Genomic DNA, 15,565 nt, shown 5'->3' with positions numbered 1-15,565 from the left:
AAAGAGTTCATTTAGGATATAGTCTCATGAGACCCCACAGGAAAAACTGTTCTCTGGAATTAGTGCTGGGAATACCAGTGCTTCTAAGTACGTGGCCCATGTTTCCCCAACGCTGTTGATGTTGTAATGTGCCGCAGGAAAGCATGCAGCCGCATCCGTGGCTGACCTCTAGTGAGTGTAAAGGTTGTAATCTTTTTTTTTTTTTTCAAGAAATTAATTCAACTCCTTATCTTTGTACTGAGCACATACTTGTAAGCTCTCTTACATCCTTTTTGAGCACATCTGACTATATCTAAGTGATCAGGATTTGACTCCCACAGTTTTAAAAATAAAAACCACTGAATTGTAAATGAAAGGTGAGAGGCAACTAAAAATCTGAAAACAATGTCACAAAGTGTTCGAAAAGGGCATCAAAGAATCTTGGAGATCAGCAACAACAATAACAACAACAAAATAGATGGACATACAAGTAAAAAATTGAGTAAAGGTCCTGAAGAGACATGAAAATAGAAAAAAAAATGTGATCCACAGATAACAAATGTAAAAAATAAAAAAACATTCAACTTCAGTTGTAGTCAAAGAAATGCAAATCAAAACTTAATGAGAAATTTCCATTAAAAAGTGGAAATATCCAGTATCTGCTAGCCTCTAAATTAAAAATGGGAAAATAAATTCATTTGTTTCCTTGAAATCCACCTGCATTGCTCACTGACGTCAAGCTAGGGGCCAGACGTGCAAATAAGCATGTGCAAAATAGAGTGGGTGTGTGGAGAAACCAGGGGGCGGCAGGAAACACGGGTCCCAGTAGGGGAGATGCCTGGGCTGTATCTAGAAAGAAGAGCTGTATCATTAGATGTGGCCTTTTTTTGAAGGAGGGACTAAGTGGCATTCCTCATGTGTAGACTCCAGCATATAGTGGGCACTTGATAAATATTTTATAAATACAAAGAGTGAGAAAGGACATTCTTGCCAAAAAAGCAAAGGCACAAAGTAATGAATAAAATCTATCAAGTGAACAAGGGTGTGCTTAAATTAATGACGGAAGTTTTTCAGGGAAATACTAGCATATCTAAGAAAGAGCGATTAAATGACTAGCCTCCAAAGGACAAATGAAGATTTGATGTGGATTTTTTCCTTCCTATGGATCATTACCATATATTTATTATTTGGAAGAACTCTGGGCAGTTCCTTTGGATCTAATTACACCCCGATTTTTCTAACTGCATTTCATTCGGACCACCAGGTCTAAACACTTCCAATTTGGGCATTTTCCCAACGAATATGCTCTGAAAAGGCATCTGCACTACACCTAAGGAATATGGATAGTTGCCTCAAATCTCAATACTTCTCAGTCTAAGACTATGTTTTTCTGGCTATTAGGGAAGACAATTAGATATGCTATTGGAAATACATTTAAATGTTAACATTGATTGTTTCACAGTGGTGGATTTTGGGGTAACTTTTACTTTCTACTTTGTACCTTTTAATATTTCATGAATCCTCTATATTAGTTCTGAATTGTTTTTGTAATGACGAGAAAAGACATCAGTTCAAGTTTTCTCATGAATCTTGTGGGGGAGAATTAAATTAGGAAAGTTGTGAAACTCTTCAAAAGTCTTCAAATTATTTAGAAATCTATTGATTTTTCTTTCACACTGTGGACAGTTTTAAGGGAGGGATCAAGGTGATTTGCACTTGGGCAGAATGTGGTTTTTAGACCCGTTCCCATTCTAAGCTATTAAATACAAAATGTATAAATGTTATCTTAAATATCAAACAGGACCAAAGACAATTTAATAACAATTAATTTTGCGTTGTTTCCAAAGCTCCAGTCGAAAATGTCCTTTTTGTAATAAAATTCCTATGCCTCTTAACCCAGCATTTTAACTAATGAATTAAATATGAAGAAAACTGTCACTGAAGTCTTCCCGTTAATCATGTCTGTATTTATGACCAAAAAATATCTGTTGCTATGGAAATTTTAGTGTCAAAGTTTCATCTCATAAAGCTCTACTGATATGTAAAGCAAAAATAGGAAATGAGTCTTCAGAGAAAAGAAACTTCTTCCTTAATACATTTTTAAAAACATTGAAATTATGGATAGTAGATGGATTTTACAATGACCCTCATTTTGCATATAACTAGCAATCATGTAAGAAGTCCTGCATATATCTAATTTTGGAAAATCAAATAATTTAAAGTATAACTAGGGAATTTACCATCGACAGGAACTGCACAGAGAATCTGCCTCAATTTAATTAAACATATATTGAGGTTCTACTAACTTATATTAAAAATTAATATTTTCATAGATTTGAGTTTTCTAAAATTGAGCACATATATAATCTGACAGTAGTTTCCAGATGATTTTTAGTTGTCACTAAAACTCCAAATAATGGAACCAGATGTGAACTACTCAGTTACAGCTGTATAATGAGACCAGAGTCACAACTCACATTTATTTTATTTTATTTAAAAAAATTTTTTTTAACATTCATTTATTTTTGAGACAGAGAGAGACAGAGCATGAACAGGGGAGGGGCAGAGAGAGGGAGACACAGAATCTGAAACAGGCTGCAGGCTCTGAGTGGTCAGCACAGAGCCCGACGCGAGGCTCGAACTCACCGAGGGTGAGATCATGACCTGAGCCGAAGTCGGACGCTTAACCGACCAAGCCACCCAGGCGCCCCACAACTCACATTTAATATTCACCAGTAGGTGAGCCAAGAACCACACAAAGTATGCGGGCCAACAAGATGAGGAAGGAAAATGATATATTTGCTTTTAACTGCAAATAATGATATATTTGCATACATGAGAAATGTCTCATGTATGCAAAAAAAAAAAAAAAGTAGAGACCAATATAAAAAATACCCAGCTTAAAAAAGACAATTTTACAAGTACAAATGAAACTTCTTGGGCATTCTTGCTAGATCTCATTCCCCCTCCTTCATCTAAGAGGTGATTGGAAACCTGAATTTGGGGTTGACCATTAACCTGTATTCAAAATGTTGTTAGTATATACTCACACATTCATAAAGACTCTATTATGTCATTTCACCTGTTTTAAAAAGTTTTATATAAATGGTGTCTTCCTATATGTTTTCTTTAACATTACATTTTTTTCTTTTGTTCAACCTACTTTTGAAGTGTATCCAGATAGATATCTCTTTAATTCATTTAAAACTAACTGTTCTTTGGTAGTCTGTTATGCATTCATTTGTAATTTCTGTCTTATATTCTACTATATGACTACACTATTATTTTTCTATTCTCTACCTGAGGGAAATTAGGTAGATTGTTTGTTTGCTTGTTTTTTGCTATTGTAATCAATGCATCAGGAAAACAGTTTGCACAAGTTTCCTTGGGCACATGGGCGAAGTTTCTTTGGGAGATATAACACAAACATTTCAAGCATGAGAAAATGAGAAAAGGTGGTTAAACAGTGTACTTCCTGGTCCACTATTTTCTCCCCTAACCCACAGTTATGGGCTCGTCCAATCCTGTGCACACATAGATAATATTAAATTATTAAAATTTCTTTTTCCATAGATTGAAGATATCTTTGATAATGAAAGATAGATAGATAGGTATAGATAGATATAGATATAGATGATATAGATATAGATATAGATATAGATAGATATTTCACCTAAATTTCCAGGTTGTAGGGAAATTGTACATCCCAAGATATAGTGCAAACAATGAGGTGCTCGGTCTTAAGCTAAATGAAACCCAAAGGAATGTGGGACACGCTCACACACTTATGACACCCTTAAGCTAAGGTTATAAGACTGCACTGTGAAAATACAACAGTGCAAAACTCTACGCTAAAGGACACTATTAGAGGCAAATGAGTAGGGCACCAGCAAGTGCCCAAGGAGTTCTGGGAGCCCTAGGCTCTGTCATTTGAATTAGGATGGAGAGATTCATACCATGTTGTCTAGAAGAAGGAAGAGCAATGCAGAATAGAGGCAGAAACCAAGCTTCTAGTACTCTCCAGAAATGTGCCATTTCCCCCCTGCAATTCAGTGAAGGAGAACAAGTTAGCTGGGGTGGGAACTGTGTAAAGTGCCAACACATGAAGTGAACAAAGACTACTGCCCTGAAGTTTCTGAATAGCTGGCAGGTGGTCAATTTCTAAAGCAATTTCTTGGAGATTGATATGGAGAAAGATATGGGAAGCTCTGGGGTTTTATTACCCATCACTTCGCTGTTGGCATTGGCCTCTATTCCCCCGCTCCCTGCTTCCCTCCCCTCTTTCTGCTTCCCTTCTTCTCCCCTTTCAGTTTGCATCCTGTCATTCTCTGTTATAATTAAAATAGAAAACATTGCATGTGTGTGCTATAAAGCATCTGCAGATACTGTATATTGTATGAAAAAATAAGCAGCTGCAAATTGTGTAATTTGGTCTTAAAAAAAAAAAAATCCTGAAAGACATTTCCGGAAATAAACATCTTTCATCCCAGTAGGTTTGAATTTTCTTTTTGTTTGTACTTCAGTCCATTTTATCACCATCCTCACTGCCTTGTACAGGAAGTTTCAGCTTTAACCAGTGAGTGTTCCTATTTTAGAAGAGATGAGGGAATTTCTGGAATGATGGCTTAAAATGGGGCAACTACGATAATAGGGTGTGGTGCAGTTTTACGCAGTGTTTTTCTCAGTCAAAACAACACCTAAGAATAACAGCAGCTGTAAGTTATTAAGAGTGGAGAAAAAGTAAAAATGTGCTGAAATATTACCTCTTACAGTTGGGAGGGATCTGCCATCCCCAGAGGAAACCGGTATATTGGCATGGCTACCACTGGCGTGGACAACATGCTTTCTTGGGGCATCTGTTCAGGTCTGCAAGTCACGTTTCAAAATCTGCTCCTAGGCAATAGGTGTCCCACTTTTAGCTTGAGGCTCAGCCATGTCTTCCTTTTCCTTGACTTCCCAATTTCCAGGAGCAGTGGAGTGGGCGCAAGGGCTGGGGAAGCCAGTTTAGCAATGAAGAGCTCAGACTCTCCAGTCAGACAGAGCTGGATTTAAATCTTGGTTCTGCCTCTAACTGTGATTATTGGGCAAGTTACTTAACTGCCTTTTGCTTTTGTTTCCTTATCCATAACATGCCTGAGTCATCCAATGTGCATCACGATCTTAATCCTTGTGAGGACAGAAAATGTTCCAGAAGGGTTAGGCAATAATGGTAGTGGTAGTGGTAGTGGTGGCAGAGGTGGTGGTGATACCTTTGCTTCCCTTCCTTTTAGAAGCCCATAGTACCATCTTGCCTCGGTCACATGCATCCATCCATCCATCCATTCATCCATCTATCCATCCATCCATCCCAGAAATGTTATAAACCTCTACTATGTGCCAGGCATTATTCTAGGGTCCTATAAAACAGTACACGCCTTTATATCTACTAATATTTAAAATAAAGAAAAATGAGGGGTGCCTGGTGGCTCAGTCAGTTAAGCATCCAACTTCGGCTCAGGTCATGATCTTACAGTTCGTGGGTTTAAGCCCTGCCTCGGGCTCTGCGCTGACAGCTCGGAATCTGGAGCCTGCTTCAGATTCTGTGTCTCCTCTCTCTCTGCTCCTCCCTCGCTTGTGCTCTGTCTCTCTCTCTGTCTCTCAAAAATAAGTAAATGTTAAAAATGTTTTCAAAAAAAAATGAAAAGCACCCAGTTAGTAAAAACTTACTAGGGACAAACAGTGGAATACATGCATATACACTCCTGGGAAATTAATATTAGGTTGAAGTAAATGGCCTTGGTTACTAGTCATGCTACATTTCCACACCTATATTAAATGCATAGTAACCTGTTGTGCCTTTTTTGCCCCTGGTGGCTAAACTTCCCATAAATTCAACTTTTCCTCTGAGGAACACAAAACCTTTAAAGGCATTCTCTCTCCTACCAGAGAAACTTAAAAGCTCCAGTCTCTGGACAAAGAATTTGGAAGCCCTCACCACATAAAACCCATCATATCTAAGTGGCTTTCCTGCAAGACCCAAACTTTATTTCATATGAAGGTATAGTCATCAGGCAATTTTCTTCCCTGAATTCAAAGGGAAATAGTTCCTTTTTCTTTCACTGCAGCATGGTATCCTAGTTGTTCTGTCTCTGTTTCTTCCCTTTCCATTATATACTGAATACATATCTTTCCTGAAAGCCAGACCATCATCTCATTCATTCATTCATTCATTCTTTTTCACTCACTCAACATTGACAGAAATTCCACTAGTGCTAGGAATTTGTCACTCCTGTCCTTAATCACCAGTCATATAGTACCCTATGATACACCGAATCAACCCTGAAGCCTTCAGTCTAGTTCCACTCTTAGAGTTTAGCTCATTTTCCATTATGACTGTCCACTCCAGATAGGTAGCAAGAAAGTCCTTGACATACAAACCATATTCATTATCATTGTTATGCGTCTGTTCTCCTACAGCATCCTCCCTACCAGCAAATTTCTGACCGTGAAAATTCTTACAATTAGAAGTCTTGCTTCAGGTTCATTTTCTCCATGTACTATTCTAGGACAATTCTACCTTGGCTGTTCCTGGACTTTGGAACTGCATGGCTGTGTGAATTTTTTAAAAACCAGGGGCCAGAATACAGTTGCTACTTTTTTCTTTTATTATAAAGTAAGAACATTAAAAAATGTAAATAGTTACCAGCTACTATTACCACTGCTTCATAAAAGAAAAGCCAGTTTAACACCAATAGGAAGCAGAAAATTCATAATCTCAGGATAAAGGGCAATTAATTAACCACATTTAACTTTAGAAAAATACATTTAGTTATACCTACTCTTTTTTTTTTTCATTTTACTGTTGCTGTTCATGGGCTGGCATGTAGGAAGCATTTAGGCATAGCTTTCTTCAATGTTAAAGAAAATGGGTGACCCTCCCATCACCTTGATCCCCCTCCACCTTGGCAGGGACATGATAACTCCCAGCACGGTGATTAGTACCACCTCAGGTATTGCGCTGAGTACCTTATTACACCATCTCACTTAATTTAATTCACATAGCAATCCTATTAATAGCCCCATGCTACAAGTGAGGAAACAAACAAAGGCTTAAAGAATTTGTTACTTTCCTAAAGGAGCAGAACTGGTAAGTAGTGAAGTTACTGTTCAAACTCAGGTCTATATAATTCCATAGTCCATGCTCTAAAATTTTATATAATGTGGCTCCCAGCAGTATAAAATATGAAAGGTCTTAATTTGCTACAGATTTCTTTCCAAACCACATAGACAAGCTTCCAAAGTTGAACCGACCACATGTTGAGGTTTAATCCAGAGTTTCTCACTCTTGGCGCTATTGACATTCTGGGCCCGATGATCCCTGGTCGTGGAGGGGCCCTCCTGGGCCTCTTAGGATAGGTAGCAGCATCCCTAGCTTCTACCCACTGGAGGTGGGTAGCACCCTCCTCCCAGTTACAGCGATCGAAAATGTCCTCACACATTGTCACACGTCCCCTGGAGGCAAAATTGCCTCCAGTTGAGAACCACTGTTTTAATCCAATCTTGTTCTATGGACACATCTAAAGACAACCTGTACGTGAACTGTATGACCATGGGAATAGTTGCACCTTGCACAAACATATTTTCTATGAACAGTTCTGTAAGATTGTTTTAATAAGCAACAGCATTGTTATTTAATTCAGATACAATTTAAGACATTACTCAAACTATAATTTTTGAGGAAACTTAGCTCGTGTAAGAAACAATTTTATTTTGCTTGTTGTGAGAAGACAGTTCCAAAAATGTATTTAAACCAAGAAAAACAGTATCACTTAAATCCTTTATAAGGTTAACATGTGAAGAGTGTTTAGGGAATAATCGACACCATCCAGTTGAAGAGGCTTCCTCCTGATATAATACAACCGTTAGCAAGATCAAAAAGTCTCTCAAGATTGAATATAGATGGCAGCGAGATAGCAAATGGGACCTGAGAAGAAGCAAAAAGTGTTCATGAAATGCATGGTTTCAAACTGTTGGCTGAAGTAAAGTTCTCAAACACACAAATACCAATTCCATATAATGATTTTATGTGAAAGATATTTAACTCTTGCCTAAGGTAAAATGCAAAGTTTCACGTCTCTGCACTGCTGAAATATCACACATACCATTTTATATCCTATTAAGATTCATAAATTAGCCTATAAAAAAGCAGGTATTTCTAGAAATATGGACTATTTGCATTTCTATAATCACTGCGTATGATTCTACAGGAAGGACTTTGGCCCTGTTCCTAATGAAATGCATTCTTCCATTAACAGGTTGTCCAGTTGAAAATCTCCCTGTCTCACTTTGAGCTTAAATCCTGCCACAGTGAAGCAAATTCTGTTTGGAGCTTACTCTTTCTGAAAGACACACGGGGAGACCATGCAGAGAACCAGTGCAGCCAAAGTCACCTGAACAGAACAAAAGACGGAAAATAAGACTGCTTTTACGATCACAGCACTGGCTATTTCATTGAGAGAGAGGCAAGAAGGAGAGAATAAACAGGAAGGAATGGAAACAATGTTTCCTGGGAATCTACTTTATGCAGATGTAGATAATTTGGAAGATGAATGAGCAAATGTCATGTAGAATGACCATAACAGATTAGATCCTTGTGGGCCTAAATTATGGTAAGAAATTAGAAGAAAAGTTTTATTAATTTCTTGTCCAATTGTTAAACAAAACTTTTATTCTTTTTTTATTTAAAAAATTTTTTTAATGTTTTATTTATTTTTGAGACAGACAGAGAGAGACAGAGCATGAGCAGGGGAGGGGCAGGGAGAGAGGGAGACACAGAATTCGAAGGAGGCTCCAGGCTCTGAGCCCGATGTGGGGCTCGAACTCACAAACCGCGAGATCATGACCTGAGCTGAAGTCGGACACTTAGCCAACTGAGCCACCCAGGCGCACCAAATGAAACTTTTATTCTTAAGAAAACTCAGGGAATCTAGAAGTGGAGGCTGCCTTTTATTTTTTTCTTCACTTTGTTGGATTAAAATATGACAAAAGTATTCCAGTACTTGTCTATAACTTAAAATAATAAAGAGGTGAAAAAATTAATAATGTCCTCCTTTCTCACTCAATCCTGAAGTAATAAGTATTCCTAGTTTCAGGAGTATCTTTCCAAAACTTTTAAAATCCTCTAACAAATGTATATTCATGTGGGTTTTTTCTTTTCCCTTTTTTCTTTCCTTTGTTTTTTGAAATGGGATAACTAGATTTCCATTATTTGCTTTTTTTAGTTACCAATATGTAAGAAGAATCCCTCTTTAATCAATTCAGGGAGGCAGAATAACTACGTTGAGTTTAAGAGTGTGCATTCTGGAGTAAGACTGTTGTGATTCAAACTCAGACCTCAAGCACACACCAGCTATGTGAGCTTGAGTAAAATATTTGGTCTGTTTGAATTTTAACTTCCTCATCCATGAAACAGAAATAATATTGTAATTACAATTGTTATTACAACATATTGCTGTTACAGGATGGGATGAATTTATACACATAAATACTTAGAACAGTGCCTAGCACACAATGAACACACAATAAAGGCTACACATTACTAATATGGTCGAACACATTCTTTTTAATGGCTACATAACAATGCATGGGATGGCCGCATCCTAATTTATTCAATCACTTACCACAGAGGTTGTTTATAGTTTTTGTACATGCTTGTCTATTCGTGTACATCATTGGGTACACATGCTTTTATTTCTGTACTACTGATTCCCTAAGATGGTTTGGTTTAATGAAAGGGTGTTTACCCTTTACATTTTTAACACTTCCTTTATTTTTTTATTTTTATTTTTTAGAGAGGAAACGAGTGCAAGCAGGGGAGAGGAGCAGAGAGGGAGAGAGAGAGAATCTTAAGCAGTCTCCATGCTCAGCACAGAGCCCAAGGCAGGGTTCGATCTCATGAACCCGGGATCATGACCTGAGCCAAAATTAAGAGTTGGATGCTCAACCAACTGAGCCATGCAGGTGCCCCACATTTTAGCATTTCTTGCCAGATTTCTTTCCAAATAGGTTATAGCAATTAACATAGATACCAAATTGACGTAGATCTACTTGTTGAAAAGACCATTCTTTCCTCCCTGCACCGCAAAGTCACTTTTGACATAAACCATGGGACCACATATATGTGCATCTCTTTCTGGTCTATATTTTGTTCTATCGGTCTATATCTATACTTAATCTCACACTATTATTACAGCTCTTTCATAAGACTCGACAACTAAAAGTATAGCTTCATTAGCTTTGTTCTTTTTTGTAATGGCTTTGGCTATTCCACATACTTTGTATGTCTGTGTAAATTTTCTGATACTACTGCAAATGATAGCTTTAAAATTCTTTCACTTATAACTTTTTTCTGCTATATAGAAATAAAAGTTATATGTACATTCATATGTTTATACCTACTTCACTAAATTCGCTTATTCATCCTAGGAGACAATTTTGGATTTTCTATGTCTATAAAGAATAAGAACTTTCTTCCTTCCTTTCTCACACTTTATTCCTTTCTGTTTTCTTCTTTACTTCACTGGCTGAGAATCCCCATGCAGTGTTAATTAGAAATGATGATAGGATGTCATAAACACAGGATTAATTGACTTTTCAATTCAGGGAAAGGGGGCAGGGTTATTTAATGAATGACATTGTAAAACTGTCTACTACTAAAATTCATCCTTTTCTTTACTTACGTCCTCTACTATTTTTGTTAAGTTTATTCCGGGGCATTTTATAATTTGGTTATTATTGTGAATGTTTTAAAGTTTTAGGAAAACTTTAAAAGTTTAAAGTTTAGTGAAAATGCTAAATTTATCTCACAGTCAAAATACATCAACGCTATAAACACTAAGAGAATCGGAATGTGCTTTAGGAAGTCAGAGTTACATCCTTTCCCCAGAGAGTTCAAGATTTTGCAAATTAGAATTTATAGGATTTCAAATAAAATGATAGAGTTAAAAGATAAAGTGTTTCTTTAGTCATGTTTCTTGACCTGTATCTACTCAATCTTGATACCTGGACATTTAAAGTGAGCCCACATAATGGTTACAATGTGAACACATCCATGAGGCTCAGAGAATTTTAGCAACTTGCCCAAGCTCCCTCAGCTAGTGTCAGAGCCAGGATCTTTACTCAGACACACTGGTTCCTCAGAACATGTTCCTAACCACTCTGATGCACTGCCTGTCCCCTGCTGCCAATGCTGGCCTCTGAGGTCCCTCCTGGCATGGCTTGTGTGCCAACCACGGAATGTCCCTGCTCCCTGCAGCCTCTGCTCCCAATCCCACCTGACTTCGGTCTCCTGCTCCTCCCGTAGGCTCTGTGGCACTCTGGACCCTTCTCCAGCTTTGACTTTTAGAAATTTTATGGAAGCTTCTAGGGCTTCCATAGGGAATTTCTCAAGTAAAGTTAAGTTTAGGTGAAATTACTGAATTTCTTTTTTTGCCATTCAATAGAGACAGGATTAGCAATCATAGAATCGTGGGAGAGTCTTTTATGTCTTTTGTAAGTAGCTTTGAGTCTGGATTGTCCTGGATAACATACCGAGGAATCCTGGTTCCTTTTCCTGGATCAAGAAAGGCTTTGTGGAGAGAAAGGAAGGGAACGGCTTGGCAGGTAAGCAGACTGAAAATTAGTTCAAGTAGGTTATGCTTGCAAGGAGCAGTATTAAAGAAATGGTGATGATTCTGGCTTCCTAGAAAGGATAGAAGTCTGAAATAATATGAAGAAGGGAAAAAAGTTAATCAGGTTGAGAAACACTGAAGGGGTTCATTGCCAGGACTTGAGCTTGTCTTGAGGGGGAGCTTGTGAAAGTCATTGGAGAGTTAAAGGTTATTTGCCAAGGCTATATTTTATAGAAGTGTCTGCGTGAAAACTAGATTCTATCATAATGAAGGATTTTATTACTTCTGTTCTTTTGTTCCAACAATTTTCCTTGATTGAAAGAAAAATCATACCATCTTCAAAGTATCTATGATTCTCCTCAATCCAATGAGTTTTTATTGAGCACCTACATTGAGAATTCTTCTTGGTTCTCTCAGCACAGTGTCAGTTGCCTTTTTGTTGGTTCTAAGTGTTAATGACCAAGAAAAATGGGAGAAAGCGAAATTCCCACTACTCAGTTACATTTGCCTGATCTTGTAAGAGGTAAGCAGGTTATCAAAAACTGGGCTTTGTGATATGGATGGATTTAACTTCACCTCCTTTCAAGAATTTTAAAACACAGAGAGCCACAGCCATGAAAAAAAAAAAAAAGGTTTAAAAGCTTCAGGGTAGGAAAACAAATGCTGATTTCATCCAGCATTCTCACATATAGGTTTCTGTACCACATTATAGGTCTATCTAAATATGTCACCGGAGTCTTTGAAGTTAATAATTTATTGGATATTTTTTTTCAGACTGGGGAATAATATACATTCCAAGGCAGAAAGGATAATATGATACTGGCTTCCTTAAGACTCGGTATCATGAATGACTAACAACAGTAGACGTTATCCTCTGCGATCTAACAGAAATAGCACCCAACTCTTAAGAAGGTGAGAAGGAGAGTTGTATGCAACTCTGCGAGACCACAGGACATTTCACACTTTGCCGAGAACAAGATTATCTTTTTTATCACTCCAATTTGGGGATAATAAAACTTTAAATAGGACAGGAATAAAGGTTTCTTAACATAATATGAGATCAAGGGTCATTTTGGTAAGATGGTAGAAATCTTCTAAAATTAAATTTTAAAGAAATAACATTATTATAAAGACACCTTGCTGAGAACAAGAAAATTAGAAATTAAAGATGGGATATGGGGGGCGCCTGGGTGGCGCAGTCGGTTAAGCATCCGACTTCAGCCAGGTCACGATCTCGCGGTCCGTGAGTTCGAGCCCCGCGTCAGGCTCTGGGCTGATGGCTCGGAGCCTGGAGCCTGTTTCCGATTCTGTGTCTCCCTCTCTCTCTGCCCCTCCCCCGTTCATGCTCTGTCTCTCTCTGTCCCAAAAATAAATAAAAAACGTTGAAAAAAAAATTAAAAAAATAAATAAATAAATAAATAAAATAAAGATGGGATATGGGAGAGAAAGCATTTGTACAGAGAATTGTTTCAAATGTCACACTGTCTACGAATAGGATTGATTCTTCACAAACCATCATCATCACCGCAGCTATCGTCACGGTCACTGTCCCACCACTGAGCCTCAGCTGTGCGTGGCATTTCCTTGAGCTCTCGAACAGAGTTCACCTTTTAGTAAAGGACAATGTTTGCTCAGACACGTTGCCCTACACGTACAGGAAACCAAATGTTTCAGTCAGTTCAAAAACTGTTCGGCAACACTAAAGAACCCTGTCTCTCCTCATACCCAAAAAGATGCCATAAATGTTTTGGAATACATGAAAAATGCCTCCATGAAGGAAGACATATTGAGGGGGACTACATCCATTGGGTGTATGTTTGAAATTCAATTTTAGGTTATGTTCATAGTTTATAGCTATGGTGTAATAAGAAATAAGTAATTGTTCTTTGTCCTAGGTTCCTGGCATAAAGCTCCTAAAATCCTTGGGAATTTTCCTTTGTATGCTAATAAGATGACTGTGGGGTAGGGGACCGATAGCTTCAGGGGCTGGTCACCAGGAAAACCAACCATGTGATTGAAGGATGGAACTTTCAGCCCTTGCCCTGACCTCTGGGAAAAGGAGGGGGGCTGGAGACTGAATTTGATCACAACAGCCAACCATTTAGTCAGTTGAGCTCATGTAATGAACCTTCACAGAAACCTCGTAAGGACAGATTTCAAGGAACTTCTTGGTTGGTGAACGCGTTGACGTGCTGGGAGTGTGGGACACTCAGAGAGGGCATAGCAGCTCTGCCCCTGCCCCCCCCCCCCCCCCACACACACACAAGATCTTGCCCTATGCATGTCTTATATGGGACTATTCCTCAGTTGTATACTTTATAATAAACTGGTAATTGTAAGTGAAGCACTTTCCTGAGTTCTGTGATTCATTCTAGTGAATTATCGAATCTGAGGGTGGTAGCCAGCATCTAAAGTGGGGTCAGTCTTGGATTAAACCTTTAATCTGTGAAGTCTACCCTAACTCTGGTAGTAGTATTGGAACTGACTCGAAAGGTTAGACCCCCAGTTGGTGTCAGAGAATCGCAGAAGTAGTTGGTGTCAGGAAAAAACCCCTAATAGTCATGTTTGGTATTATGTAAATTAGGGCAGTGCTCAGCTAGTGAGAGTCTCTGGGGTCTTTGGGACATTCTCCTACACCCCCCTCCTCCTTGGCAGATATTGCCCTCCATACCCCTTCCCAGGCCAAGCTGAGGCACTACTTAGTGAAAAGCGATTGAGCTGGCAGTGGTATCTCCATTATGGGTGTGTGCTTTGCTTTTTATAGGGAACTATTCAAGAAACAATCCTATAAGGTCAAAAGAGATCTTTAAGAAAAAAGTTGGAGTTTAGGCTGTACATACCCGGCTTATTCTAACTGCTCAAGAGACTAAGGCCCAGAGAAAAGAGTCTTTGAAATATGACACCCTATTGTGCAGAAAGAACAGCTGCTCTCCCCCTCTCTCTCCAGGAAAGTATTTTTCGCCATATAAAGAACTAATAAAGGGTCTCAAACAGGGCAAATCCCCTTTAAAATATCAAAAGCTCTAATCAGAACAGGAAGGATGAGTTAGGCAACCAACAATGAAGTGCATGGGGCATAAAGGCTAGATGCAAGTTCATGGCCAATGGTTCAGTGCTTATAATCAGGGCTTTGGGAAGGAGTTAAAGGAGAAGTGTCTTATATGGAGGATTTAACAGAAATGCCTGTATTCAATGTGTTATAAAATTGAATGCTTATTTCTCACTCTCTCTGGAGATGCAAGAATATAAATTCTAAGCTAGTACTTATATGTGATTATATCATTTTACATCACTGCCTTTATTTTGAGAAGATAGTTTTAAAGCTTTACCAAGTCCTTGTTTTTCTATTCTGAAAAAAAAAAAAGCTTTTCCTAAGAAAGGAAGCCAGCATTTATTGAGGCTTGCAGGTAGGCTGGAGTCTTTGTTTTACAGAGTTTATTTCATTTGTAAATTAACTGTCAAATGGAGGTCAGGAGAAAATGTGGTTGAACTAAGGGATCACATTGTAGAATGTAGTTTTAATCATGATTGGGTGACATGTGGGTGATGTTTTGTCTTTACTTCTTCATTAGGAAATAACTTTAAGCCAGAAAGTATGCTTCCTATCTCCTTTGGAATTCTTCTAATTCCAATAAATAAGAATTAATTGAGCACTCATGTATTCATCACCAGTCAGTCAGAGATTTCATTTTTTTTTTAAACTCATTGCTGAGGTTTGGGTTCCTGGAAACAGATTCTGAGATGGAACTCAGCTTTCAGGAAGCTTATTAGGGAATGCTCTTGGGATCAACACCCATAGGAAAGGAAAGAAAGCAGGATTAGCAGAGAGAGAGAAGAGCAGTCACAACAAAGGGCTCAGCCAACCCCATGGAGAGGGAGTTTTGAAGCTGGGATGACCCTTCAGAGATGCTCTGAATTGTGGGGGGGGGGGGGGGGGG

At 38.3% G+C, this 15,565-nt stretch overlaps 1 protein-coding gene across 1 annotated transcript in view; it reads right to left on the bottom strand.

Annotated features, from left to right (window-relative positions):
* Positions 1-7,706: 7,706 nt before the first annotated feature.
* The window catches only part of CFAP54 (cilia and flagella associated protein 54), a 289,637-nt gene continuing 281,778 nt past the window's right edge, over positions 7,707-15,565 (bottom strand). The window contains exon 68 of the mRNA XM_049626709.1: positions 7,707-7,942. Coding sequence (XP_049482666.1) covers positions 7,823-7,942 — 120 coding nt within the window. The 3' untranslated portion in view covers positions 7,707-7,822. The remainder of the gene's footprint in view (positions 7,943-15,565) is intronic.

Source organism: Panthera uncia, chromosome B4, assembly GCF_023721935.1.
Source record: "Panthera uncia isolate 11264 chromosome B4, Puncia_PCG_1.0, whole genome shotgun sequence".
NCBI classification, from domain to species: Eukaryota; Metazoa; Chordata; class Mammalia; order Carnivora; family Felidae; genus Panthera; species Panthera uncia.
Note: the sequence above shows the minus strand (reverse complement) of the source record. Positions and strands in the feature narration are given on the sequence as shown.